Source organism: Leptonychotes weddellii, chromosome 2 (genome assembly GCF_054177405.1).
Source record: "Leptonychotes weddellii isolate Sample4059 chromosome 2, ASM5417740v2, whole genome shotgun sequence".
Classification (NCBI taxonomy): domain Eukaryota; kingdom Metazoa; phylum Chordata; class Mammalia; order Carnivora; family Phocidae; genus Leptonychotes; species Leptonychotes weddellii.
Genome location: NC_138370.1, coordinates 49,793,081 through 49,810,313, shown reverse-complemented (window position 1 = coordinate 49,810,313; position 17,233 = coordinate 49,793,081). Strand labels below are relative to the sequence as shown.

Sequence of the window (17,233 nt, the reverse complement as noted above, 5' to 3'; positions counted from 1 at the left end):
CCATATAGCCTTGTTTGCCCCAGACAGACCCAGTTTATCCCCGTTGACTCTGCAAAATTATCAAAAGCATCCCTTCACGCTCAAAAGTGTAGAGGATAAATTACATGGTCACCCCACGTAAGCCCCTCACTGCACTCCCTTCATCCAGGCTTGTCTGACCTCATAGAAGCTCAGTTACTTCCATCTCCCCCTTGCAGCATAAAGAATCCTGTCCATCAGAGCAGGTGTTCTCAAGTCAGTAAGAATGGGAAAAGCAACATATTTCGATGATTTCATACCCTCCCAAAGAGCCAAACATTTTAATACGTGGACAATCTCCAACTGTCAGAATTTTAGGCGGTGTGACGACTACATGAAGGTAATATTCAGGCATAACAGAGGCAGATCATTCCAGGGAGAAGAGGCCCATCAAGCAAACCAGCCCTCCGTGCAGCCTGATCCCAAATCAGGCTCCCTACACCGTCCTTGCTTTTCTGTTCTGCCTCACATCTCAACTCCCAGCAGTTCCTCTGAAGGTTCCTGTGGCAGCCTGAAGCGTGGGCTTCTAAGGGGATATTAGAGTCTGGTGTCCATGGGTGACTCTGAGAGGCACCTTTCACCTCATCGCACCAAGATGATAGCCAGACACCAAACTCAGTTTGTTTTTCACATTCAATGTCAAAGTGGCCTTTGCTAGCATAATAATTTCAAAAAGTCAGGGAAGCAAAAGAACTTGGATATCAGACAAGCCCTCATTTTACAAAAGGAAACCACGGCCTATAAAAGAGAAATCACCCACATAAAGTCATACAGCCAGGAGTAGAAACCAGGTCTCCATCATTCTTGCCACTATGTAGGAGGTGATCCCCAACTTCTACATAGCACACATTTTCATACTCCTACATTGACACCCAATACTTTTTGACATCGGAATAGGACTTTCTTGGAATATATAGACATTTCGAGCTGTCACACGATGGTGCCTTTCAATTAACACACTAATTTCAGCTGCATCACTGTCTTTGTACAATAGAATTCAGGTTTTTAATATCGTCTAATGTTCCAGACTTGTTTTATAAAAATGAACAGAAGAGAGAAAAATGAAAGTGTTAATTCCAGCACATAGTATCATATGAAATACATAATGCTGAATGAAAATAATTAGGCCCATCAAGAATGGCGAAAATATTTAGCCTATAGACTTAAGCTCTCCAGCTGTGTTCAACTGTGGAGGAAAAAAATAAAAACATATGAAATACTAGAAACAATTCATCAAGTGTGCTTAAAACACACGCTTGGGGCGCCTGGGTGGCTCAGTCGTTAAGTGTCTGCCTTCGGCTCAGGTCATGATCCCAGGCTCCTGGGATCGAGCCCCGCATCGGGCTCCCCGCTCTGCGGGAAGCCTGCTTCTCCCTCTCCCACTCTCCCTGCTTGTGTTCCCTCTCTCACTGTGTGTGTCTCTGTCAAATAAATAAATAAAATCTTTTAAAAAAATAAATAAATAAATAAATAAAACACACGCTTAACGGGAAAAACTGAGATTTGCTAACTACATATCACTTTGAATAAGCTCAGCAAATAAAAATGTGTTTGAAATTTAATTTTTTACATATAATATTTAATCTATGTGTTAAAGGACTTTTAAAATTCTTTAAAAACTAAGTAGTTATGTAATTAGGAGTGTACATATGTTTTTAGCTCTAGAGGAATTGTATCTCCTTATAACAAATCAATGTTCAACTTTTAAACATTAGTGCTCAAATACACTTCCAAGAATCTTATACAGATACCAGGGGTATTGGTATCCCACACTGATATTCTTACTCTACTTGCTACTGTTTTATTGGGGGGTAGGGGCATCCCTCACATAATTAAAACTAGATATGGAGCACCCTATAATAACCGTCTATTTTATTTCTGTATAATTCTTCATTGCTTAGGGCTACTCACTACATCTTAAAATAATGAAAATCCACTCCTGTTTATTCATTGAACATTATAAACAATAAAAATAGACTGTTTCTAAGGGATTTTTTCTTGCAAAAAATAAGGAATTTTTTATTTCCTTAGGCTAACAGAAAAATGTTCAAACTTGACAGTCCTTGCCTTTCTGCACTATATTTAATAGAACTTAAAAATTCATTTGCACATCCTCCTACTGCTCCCTTTTATCCACGTTTCACAACTCAAATGGTCTACTACTTTACTGCTACTGTCAACCATTTGAAATGGCACCTCCACTCCCTTCCCTGCTACCCCGGAAGAGCCCACTCACACATTTATCTTTAACATGGCTGTGTTTAGAGATACCCATATGTCACCATTCATGAAGCAACTGTTACCATCCTCTTGACTAAGCATTGGCAGGCACATACACTGCAAAGGACTGCAAGACCACAGGAAGGGTAACTGGGGCTCAGAATTTTTCTTTTTTAAGGTTACTACTTTCAAGGTCTCTGAAATTAAAAAAAAAAAAAAAAAGGTGGAGAGATAGACACATTCTTTCTGATAAAACTTTGGGAGGGTGAGGGGTCTAAGTTCCACAGTGAGGGAGCCTTACTAGCAAAGCTGTTTCCAAGTGTACTATTTCCATCACAAGTACACCTCACTACACTATGTTGCTATGTAAAAGAAAGAGGCTTGCCTGACTTGACATCTGATTTGATATCGGATTTCCTCACTATACTATGTTACCATACATAATATTTCTATCACAAGTATTCTTATTATACTGTACTATGTATACTATGTTGCTCTACTATTGATGGGGAGATTAGAAGTCTTGATTTTCTCCTCTACATCCTTATCCACCATTAAGTTTCTTACTATGAGCATGTACTACCTTAATTTTTAAAATAGGGAGAAAAATCCTAGTCATTTAATCCTCATAAAGATCCTCATAAAGAATCCCGCTAGAAAGTGAACTACAAAGTCATCTGTCTTTTGACCTTAAAATGAAAAAGGCTTTTCATGTATTGTCTCAGGTTTACTTAAACCATATTAATGCAACAGACTGGAGAGGGTATGGATTAATAAACAGAGCAAGTGCCTGACTGTGGTAGGGAAAAGCCATCATTCTTCCCAGCAGAGGAGGACAGTTAAGGAATAGAGGTACGCAAAGAGGAGTCAGGGACTCTTGGAAGGGTGAAGTGGAGGTAGGTATTAACAGATTGCCCCTACCTTTTTTGTATCTATTTTTAATCTTCCTTTTCACCAGCCCAGAGACTAATTATGGGGCAAAATGAGCAATCTGTGAATGCAACCTGGAAAAACAATTCAAGGAAGGAAACGGAATGGCACAGGAGTCCTTGCTCTCCTTTTCCCCCTTCCTGTTCCAACATCTCTCCCATTTCCCCCCTCTTAGCCACTTGGAAAACGCAGACCACGGTTGCATGACAGAACAATACAAGGTGGCTAGAAGGCAGAAAAATGAACAAACTACAGAAGTTCTACACCGGCAGAGGCTGGAGGTGGGTCAAGGGGCTGAAGCCAGAGAACCAGCGGCAGAGGTGAGGCTTTTCAGAGAACAGGAAGAAGAGCAAGGGCTTAGGACTAAAGCAAAAGTAGATTTTATCTCATTTTCCTCCCTTTCTCTGTTCAGCCAGCAACAACAGAATAACCTCCCCTTCCCTTCCTCTCTTTCAATCAGCCACAGGAGAAATAAGGGCTGAGGGAATGGTAATCAAAATGGGGAAAATGGGCAAAGAACCTCCCAGGGGTAGCCAGAGAGAATGAACATTCATCAGGTTGTTTCTCACAGGGAAGGGACCAAAACAACTAAGCTCAAGTCCTCCTTTCGCATAGCTCTATATTCGTTTGGTGATCTTTTAAATTTCTTCTCAATTATTTGGTTCTTGCCACCCAAATAGAAATGATATTATATTCCTTGTGAGGAAGACTGAACATTTTTATAGTAACGATACTAATAATAATACATCCATTTACAGGGACTTTATAATTTTCAAAATGGTTGCACATCAATTCTTGCATTTATCCACAAGGCAACCTATTAATCGGTAGAGGAAGTGTTAACCCATTTTTATAGATGGTGAGGAAACAACACAAAGAAAGGGGTTAAGGACAAATAAGTTGTTGAGAAAATGTACAGCTAGGATCCTTAGAAGGTGATTGGAATTCACATCACTCAACCATTCATTCCTGCATTCATTCAATCTGTTATGGGTTGAATTGTGTCCCCTAAAAAAATATGTTCAGGTTCTAACCCCCAATACCTGTGAATGTGGCCTTATTTGGAAATAGAGTCTAGCTAATGTAATCAAGTTAAAATGGAGTCATATTAGTTTAGGGTAGGCCCTAATCCAATGACTGTGTCCTCATAAGAAGAGGGAAATTTGGACAAGACACACTGGGAAGGAATGTGATTATGGAGGCAAAGACTGGAGTGCTGTATCTACAAGCCAAGGAACACCAAGGACTGCCAGAACCACCAGAAGCTAGGAAGAGGCAAGGAAGGATTCTCGCCGGAAAGGTTCAGAAAGAGCCTGGCTCTGCCAATATCCTGATTTCAGACTCTGGCCTCCAGAATTGTGAGAAAATAAACTTCTGTTGTTCTAAGCCACCCAGTTTGTGGTACTTTGCTATAGCAGCTCCAGGAAACTAATAAACATTCATTCAACAAATCTCTTTTTGAGCCTGTACTACATGCCAGATACCACAAAGGGTTGTGAAAAGTGCAAGATGAACCAAACTCACCAATCCTTCCCCCCCTGACTCCTTGCATGGAGCGTGAGGACCTAAGGTTCTGCAATTCTGTGCTAAAGAAATGAAGCCCAGAAAAGCCAAACAGCCGGTTGATGGCAGCACTGGAACTGGAGGCCACAACCTCTGACCTCCAAACCACACTCCTCCCATGCACCAAGCAAAAGAAGGTCTGGTTTCCTGGTCTACTGTCACTGTAAAGGAGCTTCATTTGTCCCTTTAAAACAACAACAGTGAACACAGCAAGGACAGTAAGAACACAAGAACCTCCACTTAAAAGCTGTCTCTGTTATAAGCAGCACGAGGACCCAGGAAGAATGTCTGTCACTTAAGTACAGTGTGGGTAAGGGAAGGAAGCTCTTGGGATCAGACAGGCGAGGGTGGAACCCTATCCTATCTCCATCACTTTCTAGCTAGGAGACCTAGAACAAGTTATTCAGCCTCTTTCTGACATCCTTTCCACATCCCTAAAATGAGAATGATAGTACAGAATGCCCTCTTATACATCAGTGACAGTAGATATGGAAAGCTATGAAAGATACATTAAACAGAAAACCTCAAATTGCAGAAGAGCACATATAATGTCATTCTATTTCTATTAATTTTTTTCCTGGGGAAAAAAAAACACACACAAAAAAAACCTCTTCATGGTAGTCATTCCTGGAGATTAAGAATGGGGAGATTAGAAGTCTTGATTTTCTCCTCTACATCCTTATCCACCATTAAGTTTCTTACTATGAGCATGTACTACCTTAATTTTTAAAATAGGGAGAAAAATCCTAGTCATTTAAAAAGAATGAAGCATGATAATTCAATGGGTTGTTCACTTAAAATAGGTGCACTTCTCTGCATGTATACCTCAATAAACAGCTGTGGGTGTTTTTAACGAGACAGATACATGTGCTCAGACATGAAAAGGCTTCCCAGATATATTAAATGAACTATCACATCATCAGATCACAGAGCATGAAATTCCATTTATGTAAAAAAACAAACTATATGTATACACACACAAATGTATATGAAGAGATGTAGAATGACATACACACTTCATATTATACATCTACATTATTGAATTTTTTTTTACCACCAGAATGTTTTTAGGAACTCATTTTGAAATTCACATTCTTTTTAACTTTTTAAATAATAATAGTACTTAACCCGAGGGTTGTTGTGAGATTTACATGATCATGGTCACATACTTTGTGTAATATAAAAAAGAGTCATTAGGCATTTCTTTTTTTAATTACTAATCAGTATGCATGGCAGGCTCATCTCCATCCCAGCCTTCTATCCCAATCCCAAATCTGAGCCTTGAACCCTACACATTGAGCCTGACTCAGGAATAAAGTCAAGCCAGGGATAGGATGAACATAAGGACCAAAGCAGGGGTCAAGAATGAAATGATAAATAAGTCAATAATTTCTGCAACAGACATTGTTTGGCAAAAACAAACAGTTTTCTATTTTAACTCAGCCATTCAGAGACAGCCAGACGCTTCCCTCATCCAAACCACCAAATGAAGACATCAATTCCTATGTCAGTGTTGGGCTGAGTCTCCCACTGAAGGGTAGCATGTCCTGCCCTGTCCCTCCTAATCCACAATCATTCCACTCTTTGACCAGACACTTACTCCAGGAGCCACAATACACAAACTACACTACAGAGACTTATTCCATTTCTTAACCAATAGCTTGATGCTTCACTCGATGCTGCCTTATTTGTTGTTTCCTGTGTTTTACCTCCCCATAAGGTAAACTCTTTTTCAACAGAAACATGCATTAAAGCCACCTCTGTCCTAGGTCAGATCATAGCACAGAACTGAGCCAGAAAAAAATTCTCCACAGGTACCTGTTCACTGACTGGAGGTTAAAGATGGCCAATGGGGCAATTCATAGCAGTAGTTTCTCACACCCTACCCGGAGCCATACTGTAGACCTGACTTTCTCCCCTACCCTTCCTTCAATTCTCTTGCTGCCACCTCTCCTTTGGGTAATGCCTCAGACACCATGATGCCCAGGAAAGCACCCTCTCCAAACTCCACTTACAGAAGAACCTGAGAGATAAACGAGTAGTAGGAACAGTTCTCTCCTCCTGACGCTTCCTTCTCTCAACCTAAAATTTTCTGTGTTTCTGGTTTATTGTCTGTTTTGCAAAACTATACCAGGCCACTCGGGCAGTTGAGGGGGATGGAGGGACCAGAGAACTTCTCAGAGTTATTGCACATCCAGAGGACTGGACCACTTGCAGGTCTTTGGGGAAACCAGGACTGAAGGGACTGGCAATGGACTGAGGCCATTCAAGGGGCTGACCTTGAGGAGTACATCCACAGTAGTGTGTTAGTTTGCTAGGGCTGCCATAACAAAGTAATACAGATTGACTGGCTGTAACAACAAATACTTATTTCATCAGTTTTGGAGGCTAGAAGTCTAAGATCAAGGTGTCAGCAGGGTTGTGTTCTTCTGGAAGCCTCTCTTCTTAGTTTGCAGATATCCACCTTTGTGTGTCTTCATATGGTCTTCCTTCTGGGTCTCTGTGTCCTAATCCCCTCTTCTTATAAGAATACCAATCATGGGGCACCTGGGTGGCTCAGTGGGTTCACTGTCCATCCAACTCTTGGTTTTGGCTCAGATCATAATCTCAGGGTCATGAGATCAAGCCTCATGTTGGACTCCACGCTGGGCATGAAGCCTGTTTAGGATTCTCTCTCCCTCTGCCTCTCCCCACTTCTCGCTCTCTCTCAAAAAAAAAAAAAAAAAGAATACCAGTCACACTGTGGATCAGGGCCCACCATATGACCTCATTTGACCTTAATCAGCTCTTTAAAGTCGCTATTCCCCAAACACAGTCACATTCTGAGGTACTAGGGGAAACGACTTCATCTTATGAATGGGGGTGCAGAGGCACAATTCAGCCCATAATAGTCAGCAACAGGGAAAGGGAGAGAAAGGAGCTGTGAGCGTAGCTATGTAGAAACAAAAGCATACTCTACACTTGCAGAAGGAAATTTCACCTATTCCCCCCAAATCTAGAGTTCCCTTTCTCTCTCAGTCCTTTGACACCAAACTCCCATTTCCGTTCTGAGCCCTGATGATTGCTCAGTCCTAATAATTCATCTTTCTAATCCCAAATGCAGAGTACTTTCTAGCTCTACCATTCATCTGGCCCTTAACCTCATGTGGCCTGTGGTGGCTCTGGACGCCTTGTACATTACTGCACTTGAGGCCTCATTCAGCTCACCATCCCTGTCCCATGTTCAGCCCACCTTCACCTTCCATTGGTTCTTCACAGGATCCATACCCTGTCCCACTACAGATCAAGGCCACTGGAATACTCTTATCCTGCTCCTTCACCTTCCCAGCCCTCTCTCAACTAATTAATATAATTTTATCCTTAAGATCTCAGCTCAAATGCTTTTCTCAAGGAAGCTTTTGAAGATACCACACACATACACACACAAACACACACACATTTACCCTCACACTAAACACAGGCCGTTCTCCTATCCTCTCTCCTAGCTTTGTCATAACACTTACCAAGTTTAATTACATACTTGCATTGTTATTATGTTATTAATGTGTGTCTCTCCCCCAAGATGGACACATACTCATAAGTTCGTAAGTGGAAGCTGTATCTGGTTTATCCATCATTACCTACCGAGCAGCTAGAGCAGTGCCTGGCACCCAGTAAGTGCTCAATAAATACTTGTTAGCTAAAGGAAAGAATAAACGAAGTGAGAATTAGTGTAAATCAGTGGTTATGTGGATTTATTTTTGCTGAATAAACTCACTTTGAGATAGAAGCAGTGAGATCATTAATAATTTCTAGACAGATAGGTGCACAGATATGAATAGATCTTGAACCAATGGAACCATTCATAGAAAGCAGAAATTTAAATGTTCTACTATGTCATAATTCTGTCAAAATTATTTAAACATGTTTTCCATATGGAATTTTGCATGTATATTTTTTTTATATATTATCTATCTTCTGCAGGTATTTTTAGTCCCTATAAACAGATATCTGCAGTCCCCCTCTCCCTGTGGCTCATTCCACTGCTCAACTTTGGCCTAAAACCAACAGGAATTCTTTACACGGGGTAAAGAACTGATGGATTCCCATGGTGACTCCAATCCAACACTTTTTCATTTTCTCCTTAATATTAGGCAGGAAACACTAAAATTCTGGGAACAAGATCTGTGTCACACATTGGAAATGTTCGTATCTGCTGATAACACTCAAATATACCTTGGCTAAATGCATGAGGAAGCCACATGGTCACAATCTAATGGAATATAGAACATAACTAATACACTGAAGCAATATTCCACATGTTATCACTTTCAGCTTTATGCAACATGTGGAAACAGGCTCATGCACCACTTGGTTGTGTCAGAACATCTAAGAGAGGAGAATGCATGTTTGGAATTTATTATGGCCACTCACATCAGGAAAGTGTCCAAAGGAGTGCATTACAACCTCCACATGTCTGTATGTTACAGATTTCTTTTTTAAAAGGAGTATTTTCTGAGATGTACTTATCTTTCAGGTACCTGGACTATTTGTGCAACCCTGGTTGTTTTGAATACTTGAAAGCAAAAGGTACCAGTAACTACTAATGAGAAATTAAAACTGCTATTTTTATAAGTACTGCAACATTTGCATGAACTCAGATTGCTGAGTAATTTTGTTTCTTGTTTTGTCTCTGCTCTCTGTGTCTCCCCACCCCCTAAAATAACAGACATCATTTTCTGTTTTATTAACCTCAACTATTTTATCCAAGTTATAAGGCTCAAGTTCACCAGGGATTCTCAGTGAATAATTTTCCTCATGCTAAAGAAAAAACATGCAGCAAATTAGGAACTCATATAAGCCAGAAAAATAACAGTAACATGATCAAACTCTCAAAATAATTTACCCAAGAAAAGTGAAGCTCAATTTTGAAAGCTTAGCAGTTGAAATAAATGAACATTACAGCATTACATAGTCAATTTTTATGTTAGAAAGAAAACTCAAAATTCAAAGGACATTAGGTTGAAACTTGAGCCCTTTTCTTAAATTCCTTTTTGTCAGTAATCAAACATTCTATGCATTCCTCATAACAGGTAAAGCAATGTGTCAACAACTAAGATACTGCCATTCATAGCCAGAAGCTACAACGTCTCTAGTCTAATTAACAAGGAAACAAAATCTCCAAAGAAGCAAATCTACTCCCTCATTAAGCTAAGTGGACCTGGGTTAGGTGTCTCAGAAATGACCAACTTGATCACTGGTTGTGAGATTAAAATATTAGTGACTCTATACACTAGTCAATGAACCAGTAAACTCCATAAAAGAAAGGAAATCCAAGAAAACTGGTCTGCTAAGCAGACCAACCTCACAAATATGTGGGCTTCAAATATGCAAAGAAAACCACCTTAACCCAAAGTTCTCACTATCTTTAAAAAAAAAAAAAAAATTTAAATACAACTCAAAATAAGCCTGATAGCCCAGTAAAGAAATTGTTTCCTAGTAATTAAAACCCTTTCCTATTTTACTCTAGTGATATAAATACTTTGTATCATTTTAAAAGATGAGTTTGAGAAAGAAGCCAGGGAATGGTACAGCCTCTGATATTCACACCTGTGAATTTATACTATCTAATGCTATCCCAATGGCTGTTCTAACACTAAATGAAAGAAGTCAGTTTTGAGTGTTTACCATGAATATTTGGGGGAAAAAAAATTCTTATCCAAATTAACTGTTCTTTAAAAATATATTTTATCAGTTTGGCCAATTATCGAAATTGTTTCTTCCAACAAAAATAAAATTGTTTTAATTATCTGATGCCCATACCTACTTTTTATTTTTACAAAAATGAGAAAAATGTGTCTTACTGGAATGCCATTACCCACAACATAATATAGATTTATTCAGAATACCTTACCTTCTAAGAATTTAAAATATGGTAACTGTCCAAATATTTAGCTGCATTTAAAATTATTTCAGCCCAAACCCAAAACCCAAGAAAAATCATTTTGATGGAAACATTTCATTTCACTCCCTGCAAAACCCAACATAAAGCTAGATTCTCTGTTACACTGTAGTCCTAAATGATATTTCGTTGCTACAGCAACGAAACTCAGCTACCTGTGGCCATGATTTGTTAAGAATTCCTCCAACCAGTAAATTCTGTGCTATGCATTCATAAAACCAAGAGAATGGCTAGAATGGTTCAATGCACCATAAAAATTAAGGTTTAATTTCCTACTTATGATTCACCCACATACATATTTATAACATATATATGTACACATACATACCTAATTATGGTTCTCTCAACTCCATGAAAAAGGGAAAAATCACACCAAATTTCCATTTTAAAATGGGCACCAAAAAACTGCTTCGTTTTAGATTTCAGTGAATAATTGCTACCTGTTTCCCAAAATTTATCTTAAAAGGTAATAGAGACTCTCTGGAGAGCATTTTTAGAAACAAAAATTTGTTATTTATATCCACTCTCATTCCAAAAGGAGGAAAAAAAAAACCTGAGGCATAATTTCCTATCTGTTCCAGTGTGGCTTCTTTAGCAATGAACTGATTTAGAAAGTATCAAGCTAAAGCATAAAGAAAAAAATGTAGTTTTCACCACCGTTATTCACCAAACTGCTTCTGCAGGCTACTCACCCTCACTGGGGGACTCCAAGCTTGCACCCGTGGCTGCTGTCCACCCTGGGAGCTCTGCAAATCTTTTGAGCTACAATTAGCCACAGAGCTGCTCTGCGCCCTTAATGCATTTGTGCAGTTCGTCCCACTGCCCCCACCAGGGCCAGGTTTCCAAGGCCTCTGCTTGATGCCATCCAGAAGTCTGACCAGCAGGATGTTACTTGGAAGCTCCTCAACACCCGAGCCAACAAGAGTCCTGCACTCGGGACATCTGAGTTCATTTCGGGAACCTACAATCCCCAGCAAACATCGTTTGCAAAACGTATGCTGGCAAGGCAAGACTTTTGCCGAAGCGTCAAGCCGCTCTAGACACACAGGACACTCCAGAAGATCCAGCAAGGCAGATTCATCCATCTTTATCTAGTTTACTGAGAAAAAAGCTTCAGAAATGTTCATAGTTGTGTGCATCCCTTAAAGTGATTCATGTAACATCCATTTCAGACTTTGCTCTGGAGTAATGCGGGAGGGGGGAGGAGAGAAGACAGAAAATTAGTATTGTTATTTGGGGGAAAAGGTTCACAGAGGAGCCAAGAACCAAAAAGTACACAAAAGTGGTTCCTCTGAATAGTGCAGCTTTGCTTTGGAATGTGGTTCCTGAACTCCAAAGTCAACAATTAAAAACAAAATGGGCTTTTTAAACAATTCAAAATTAGTCCCTAAAGATATCTAAGAGTTCACTGTGCAGAAATAGCTATCAAGTACTATGCAGAATTCCTGCAATAAAATGGGATTTATGAAATGCAATAAAGATCATGATTTCTTCAGCTCTCAAAGTGATATTGCCTGCCTTAATAAAGTCCTCAACTCACACGAAAAGCTGAACAGAAGCAACTGAAAGCTTCCTCTACCTGAAATTACTTTTAAACCCAACAAACTTCCCAATCTTTAAGCTACTTTAGTGTTTAAGAAACCATGCCTCATGCGATCACTTGTGGTAAATGATCCCAATATTAAATACATATGTTCCTTCGCCGGCCTTAAAAATAGAACTGTTCAATCTTGCCCAACCAAAATGAGCCAAGGTTGACAATTCTAATGGATACAACTAAAGATTTGTTTGAAAGCAGCTGAAATATAAAAGCACCCTTCAGGGCAGTGGTTGACAAACTCTGAAACGGATTTCTGAACAGCTTGTCCTAATCCCATTCAGAAAATCTGGCAAAATTATCACCAAAAGAATTTGAGAATGGAATGCTGGACTGAAAACTGTGAGCATGATACGAAAATGGGGCCATTCAGGAAAAAGCATTTAAACCTGTGACTGCGCCGCTCTCCCCTACCACCAAAATAAATGTAAACGTAAATGCCTAGAAGGAAAAGGGTAAAAAGATCTCGATGGAACCATTAACAGCTTTTCTTGACAGAGTCGAGGAGCGGGGAACCCCAGGGCTGCGCCCCTCTCCCACGCTGCCAAGCTCAGGTACTCCCAGACCCGCAGGGAGGCGCGGCGGCCGCTCGCCGCAGACACACCCCGGAGCCAGGTGTCGGCGACAAGGGGCAGGGGAGGGTCCCAGGCTGGGGCTGCTGCCCGGGCGGTGCCGGAACGGGGATCTCATTCAACGGCCTCCTCTCCGCCACCCTTTGGGTCAGACCAGGCACATAAATCCCCCCCGAACGACTGATGGAAGTTTTCAAGGACTTAAAAATAAATCCGCAGCATTAACTTGCGAAAGTCAGCCCCACAAAGTGCCACCTTTCGGGAAACATCTATGACGCCTCAGAGATGAGGCGGGAGTCCCCAGAGAGACCGAGCCATCTGAGAGCAGGGAGTGCTGGGCTGCGCCCCGGGAGAACGCGGCACGGAGCCCGGGCAGCTTCCTGCCGGGAGAAGACAGCGAGGCCACTGCACCGTCCCGGCTCCGGGCCCACGGGGACCCGAGGGTGGAGAGACTGAGGGACGGACCAGCGCGGAGAGGAGGGGGGCGCCCCGACCACCTCCTCCTCGGCCGCGAGGGTCTGCCCGCGCCGGCTCCCCGCGCGGCCCCGCGCCCTACCTCGCGCCTCGGCTCCTCCTCTTTGTTCGCGGCCCCGCAGCGGCGGCGGAGACCGATGCAGATGCGGCCCCGCCGCGCCCGCCGCTCGCAGTGCCTCTGACGCCGCGGCGGCACCCGGAGACTCCTCTCTGCTGCCCCCCTCACGCGCGCGCGCGCACACACACACACACACACACACACGCCGCCGCCGCCACCTCCCACTTTCCCAGCCGAGGAGGGCGGAGGAAGAGGAGGAGGAGGAGGCCGAGCAGCTGCGGGCGCCCGGGGCGCGAAGGGGCGGCCCCGCACCACAGCGCCTCCCCCCGGAGCGGGCGCGGCACCTCCGGGATCTGCGGGACTGGAGCGCCTTCCTCCTGGCGCTGAGGTACCTGCGCGCGGTCCCCGCCCGCCCCTGGGGGCGCGATGGGGGCGGCAACCTGAGGGGGCGCTGCGAGAGCCGAGAGTCCAGGAAGCGGGGTCCCCAGGAGCGAGGGAGATGGATGGTTTGGGGGCACACGCCTCCCCCTGAGGGAAACACGCCTGAAAAATGAAGCAACCGGAGGAGGAGAGCGTTGGGAGTGGCGGCGGAGGGAAGAAGGAAGGCGCCACGGGGCAGGGGCCGGCTGCGTCCTCCTCCTGCCCAGTGGTGCCCGGCGGCCCCGGACGGACGACTCGGGGCGGGACCCGCCGCGGCGCGGGAGGGGCCGGGGCCGGGGAAAGGGCGGGAGCAGCCCTGGCGGGAACTGATCCCACTTTCCTCTGCATCTGTTCGCCCAGGCCTGCGGAGACACTGGTAGAGCGAGAGTTAAGTGTTGTTACCCCTAGGTCTGAGAGAAGCATGTTGGATCAGCGTGGAAACAGTCCCAGGGCAGCTGTCCACCCGCCCATTCTCGGCCCGCCGCCGCCCGCACCCAGACATCACGCTGCCTCCCCGGGGCACAAACCTGAGCCAGCTGGAAGGATTGCTGATCCAGAAACTCAAAATGGGAGGGGAGAGAGGCAAGGAAACGGTTGTGGGGATTTGCTGTTATACCTGCCCTAAATGGGGAAAACTCAAAGTCTGACCCCAGGTGAGCTGGCACCGTGGAGCTAGCTGAGAGGCGCCTCTTTTATCTGAGCCTGGGAGGCAGCCATAACCATCACTTAATCTTTGTTTCGGTTGCCGCAGGCGCACACCTGTAAACTCTGAAATGTAGTTTTGAAAAACATGTCCACAGGTTTTGAGGTTTGTTTTTCAGGCTCGATTCAGAGGGGAAAACAAATTAAAATTTCGTCATTATCTCAAAGTTGTCATAATTTTATTTGCATTTCCTATCAACTTACAAAAAGTTATCCCAAATACCATTCCTCAAAGGTGTGCAGAAACTATATATGAAAATAAGAGGGGCTAAAAGATATTATGCAAGAAATCCCTGCCTGGCCAGCAAGCAGGGTAACATTCTGAAGGGGAGCCAGATTTTTCTCTAGTCTCCACCCAGGCCACAGGGTAACTATTCAAGACCAATGAGATAGCCTAAGTAAGGACAAAATGATAACAGTTATTATCGACCATTCACTGTATGTGCTAAACATTCTACATCCATTAATTCAATCCTTAACTGCAGACTCAGACCTCATCCCTCCTTAGCTTGGTTCTAAATAGATTAATATGCTGAGAGTCATATTGTGTGAATACCAGAAATAACAGCCCACTTAGAAGTGAGCAAATACACGTGCATTTGGGCTGAGAACAGCATGGAGAATTTTTAATCCAATAATCTACAAATAAGGCACTCTGAAAGTGACAATTTAGCCTATATACTTCCGTATCTGGACCTGTGCAGATGAAAGTGGGGCTGACTGGAAGGCTATAGTCAGTAAACAGATAAATATGAGTATATGTAGTGTACGGTTTTTAAAACTGAAGTTCAAAGAGGTTCATTTCATCCCCACGTCACACAATCAGTCATGTTGAACCAAGACTCATCCTCAGGTCTCTGGATTCCAAGTACCCTTTCTTACAAAACGCCTCAGGCAAAAGCAAGTGTACTATAACTGTTCCCGGGGAAAGAGGACACTGTTAATCATGTAATTACTCTGGAGAGTAAGGGACAATTTTTGTTTTGTTTTGTTCTTATTTTGGTTTTTTGTTTTTACGGAGAACAGTATATAAGGTCATGGGTGGAATGGTGCAGCTCATGGAACTAGGCAAGAAAATCAGTAGTCACACCCATTACCAAAGAACTGAAGACAGTGTGTCCAAGACTGAAGTGATCAAAGGAGCCCCACACACATCCCATGAATAGTATCTGGCACATGGCTGCAGTTCTTTGAATGTCCCTGGTGCTAGTTCACTATATTTTGTAGAACACAACTCTTCTATTAGCCTTAATTACTCTAACCGTAGAAACCAAGTTTTAGGCAAATTAAACTCATGAGCCATCTTTCTTCTGTCAAATGGTGAAAAAATAATACCTTTCTTAGAGCGTTCTTGGAAAAGTCAATGAAATAATGTGTTGGTTCTTTGTAATCTGTACATCTATATTAAAGATCTCATTATTGTTATCTGCCAAAAATTACCCTGGCAGAGTTATACTGGGCAAAATCCTTCCTTCCCACGGTCTTTGAAAAGTTTGAGGAAACACTAATACTTGCAAAATCCTCTCAAGATAATCCTATAGGGGAAGGAAGAGTTGGGGAAAGAGAAACATGTTCGTCTTATCATTTCTGGGAATTGAACATGAAGAATGTAAGCATGATATACGTATGGCCCCTGTGACTTTGAGTAGATACAAGAAAAATATAAACACACCCTGTACACAGTAATGATAGCTTGGCTTAATACAGTTCTGATCCTCCCAAGACTTCAAAGTACTTTCATATATGTTATCTCATTTATCTTCTAGGCATCCCTCTGAAGCAGTAAAGATAGATATAATCATCCCCATTTGCAGATGGGAAAAAATGGGGTGTAAAGCAGTTATTGCTTTTAGTGATAATGTTATGACATAAATCAGCCTTTTAAATTCCCAGACTAGAGCACTCTTTTGTAAGCTTTTGGATCATGCTTACACATGCATATTCATACATGTGTCTGATTATCATTTTCCTTCAAAACTTAACCAGCCCCCAGCTGCTGCGACATTGGGAAATGTAAGCACTATTTACCCAGTTGTTTAAACTAGAAACCTAGGGGTCATCTTCAATTTCTCCCTTTTCCTCTCCATCCCTCTTCATCAACAACTCAGCCAGCTATCCCCAAAATATTTCCATTGCACCTTTATTCAAGCCACCATCACTCTTTGCCTCTGGCCCTCCTAACCAGCTTCTCTGCTTCCACTCCTGTCCCCACAGTCTTTCCCTGAATGTAGTGACACCCAGAGCAAGATACAAAAAATGCATAACAGATCATGTTACACCCTTTCTCAAACCTCATCAATTTCTTTCTATCATACCTGGAATAAAAATCAAGCACCTTCCCCATCTTATGAGCCCCTGTGTCACTTGGCCCCTACATCATCATGCTCGACCACAGCACTTTGTTTGTCTTCTTCATAGTACTGTTCAGCATCTCATTTTTTGATTCCTTATTTATTGCCTATCTCCCTCACCTGAATATAAGCTCCCTGAAGACATGAACTGGGTCTGTCTTTACCACTGTAGCCTGGACAGCCAACCAGTGGGTACCAGTGAATGATTCACAAATAAAGAATTAATCAAGTATAGAATTATATGTATTACCATCCTAAAGCTACATACTTAGTGCTTCACTGCCCCACACATAGGAAATCAGGCAATGTTCCAAATTCCACTGAGAGTCTTTCTTATAATCTATCAGTCAATAAGTTTTTATGTAGAAGATGAAGACACATGATTCT

The 17,233-nt window shown here is 42.5% G+C and overlaps 1 protein-coding gene across 1 annotated transcript in view; it reads right to left on the bottom strand.

The window, feature by feature from the left end:
* Positions 1-13,539, bottom strand: part of SH3RF1 (SH3 domain containing ring finger 1) — a 172,219-nt gene extending 158,680 nt beyond the window's left edge. The window contains exons 1-2 of the mRNA XM_081812909.1: positions 13,398-13,539; positions 11,365-11,852 (exon numbers count right to left, since the gene is read on the bottom strand). Of these exons, the coding sequence (XP_081669035.1) occupies positions 11,365-11,757 (393 nt within the window). The 5' untranslated portion in view covers positions 11,758-11,852; positions 13,398-13,539. The remainder of the gene's footprint in view (positions 1-11,364; positions 11,853-13,397) is intronic.
* Positions 13,540-17,233: the final 3,694 nt, after the last annotated feature.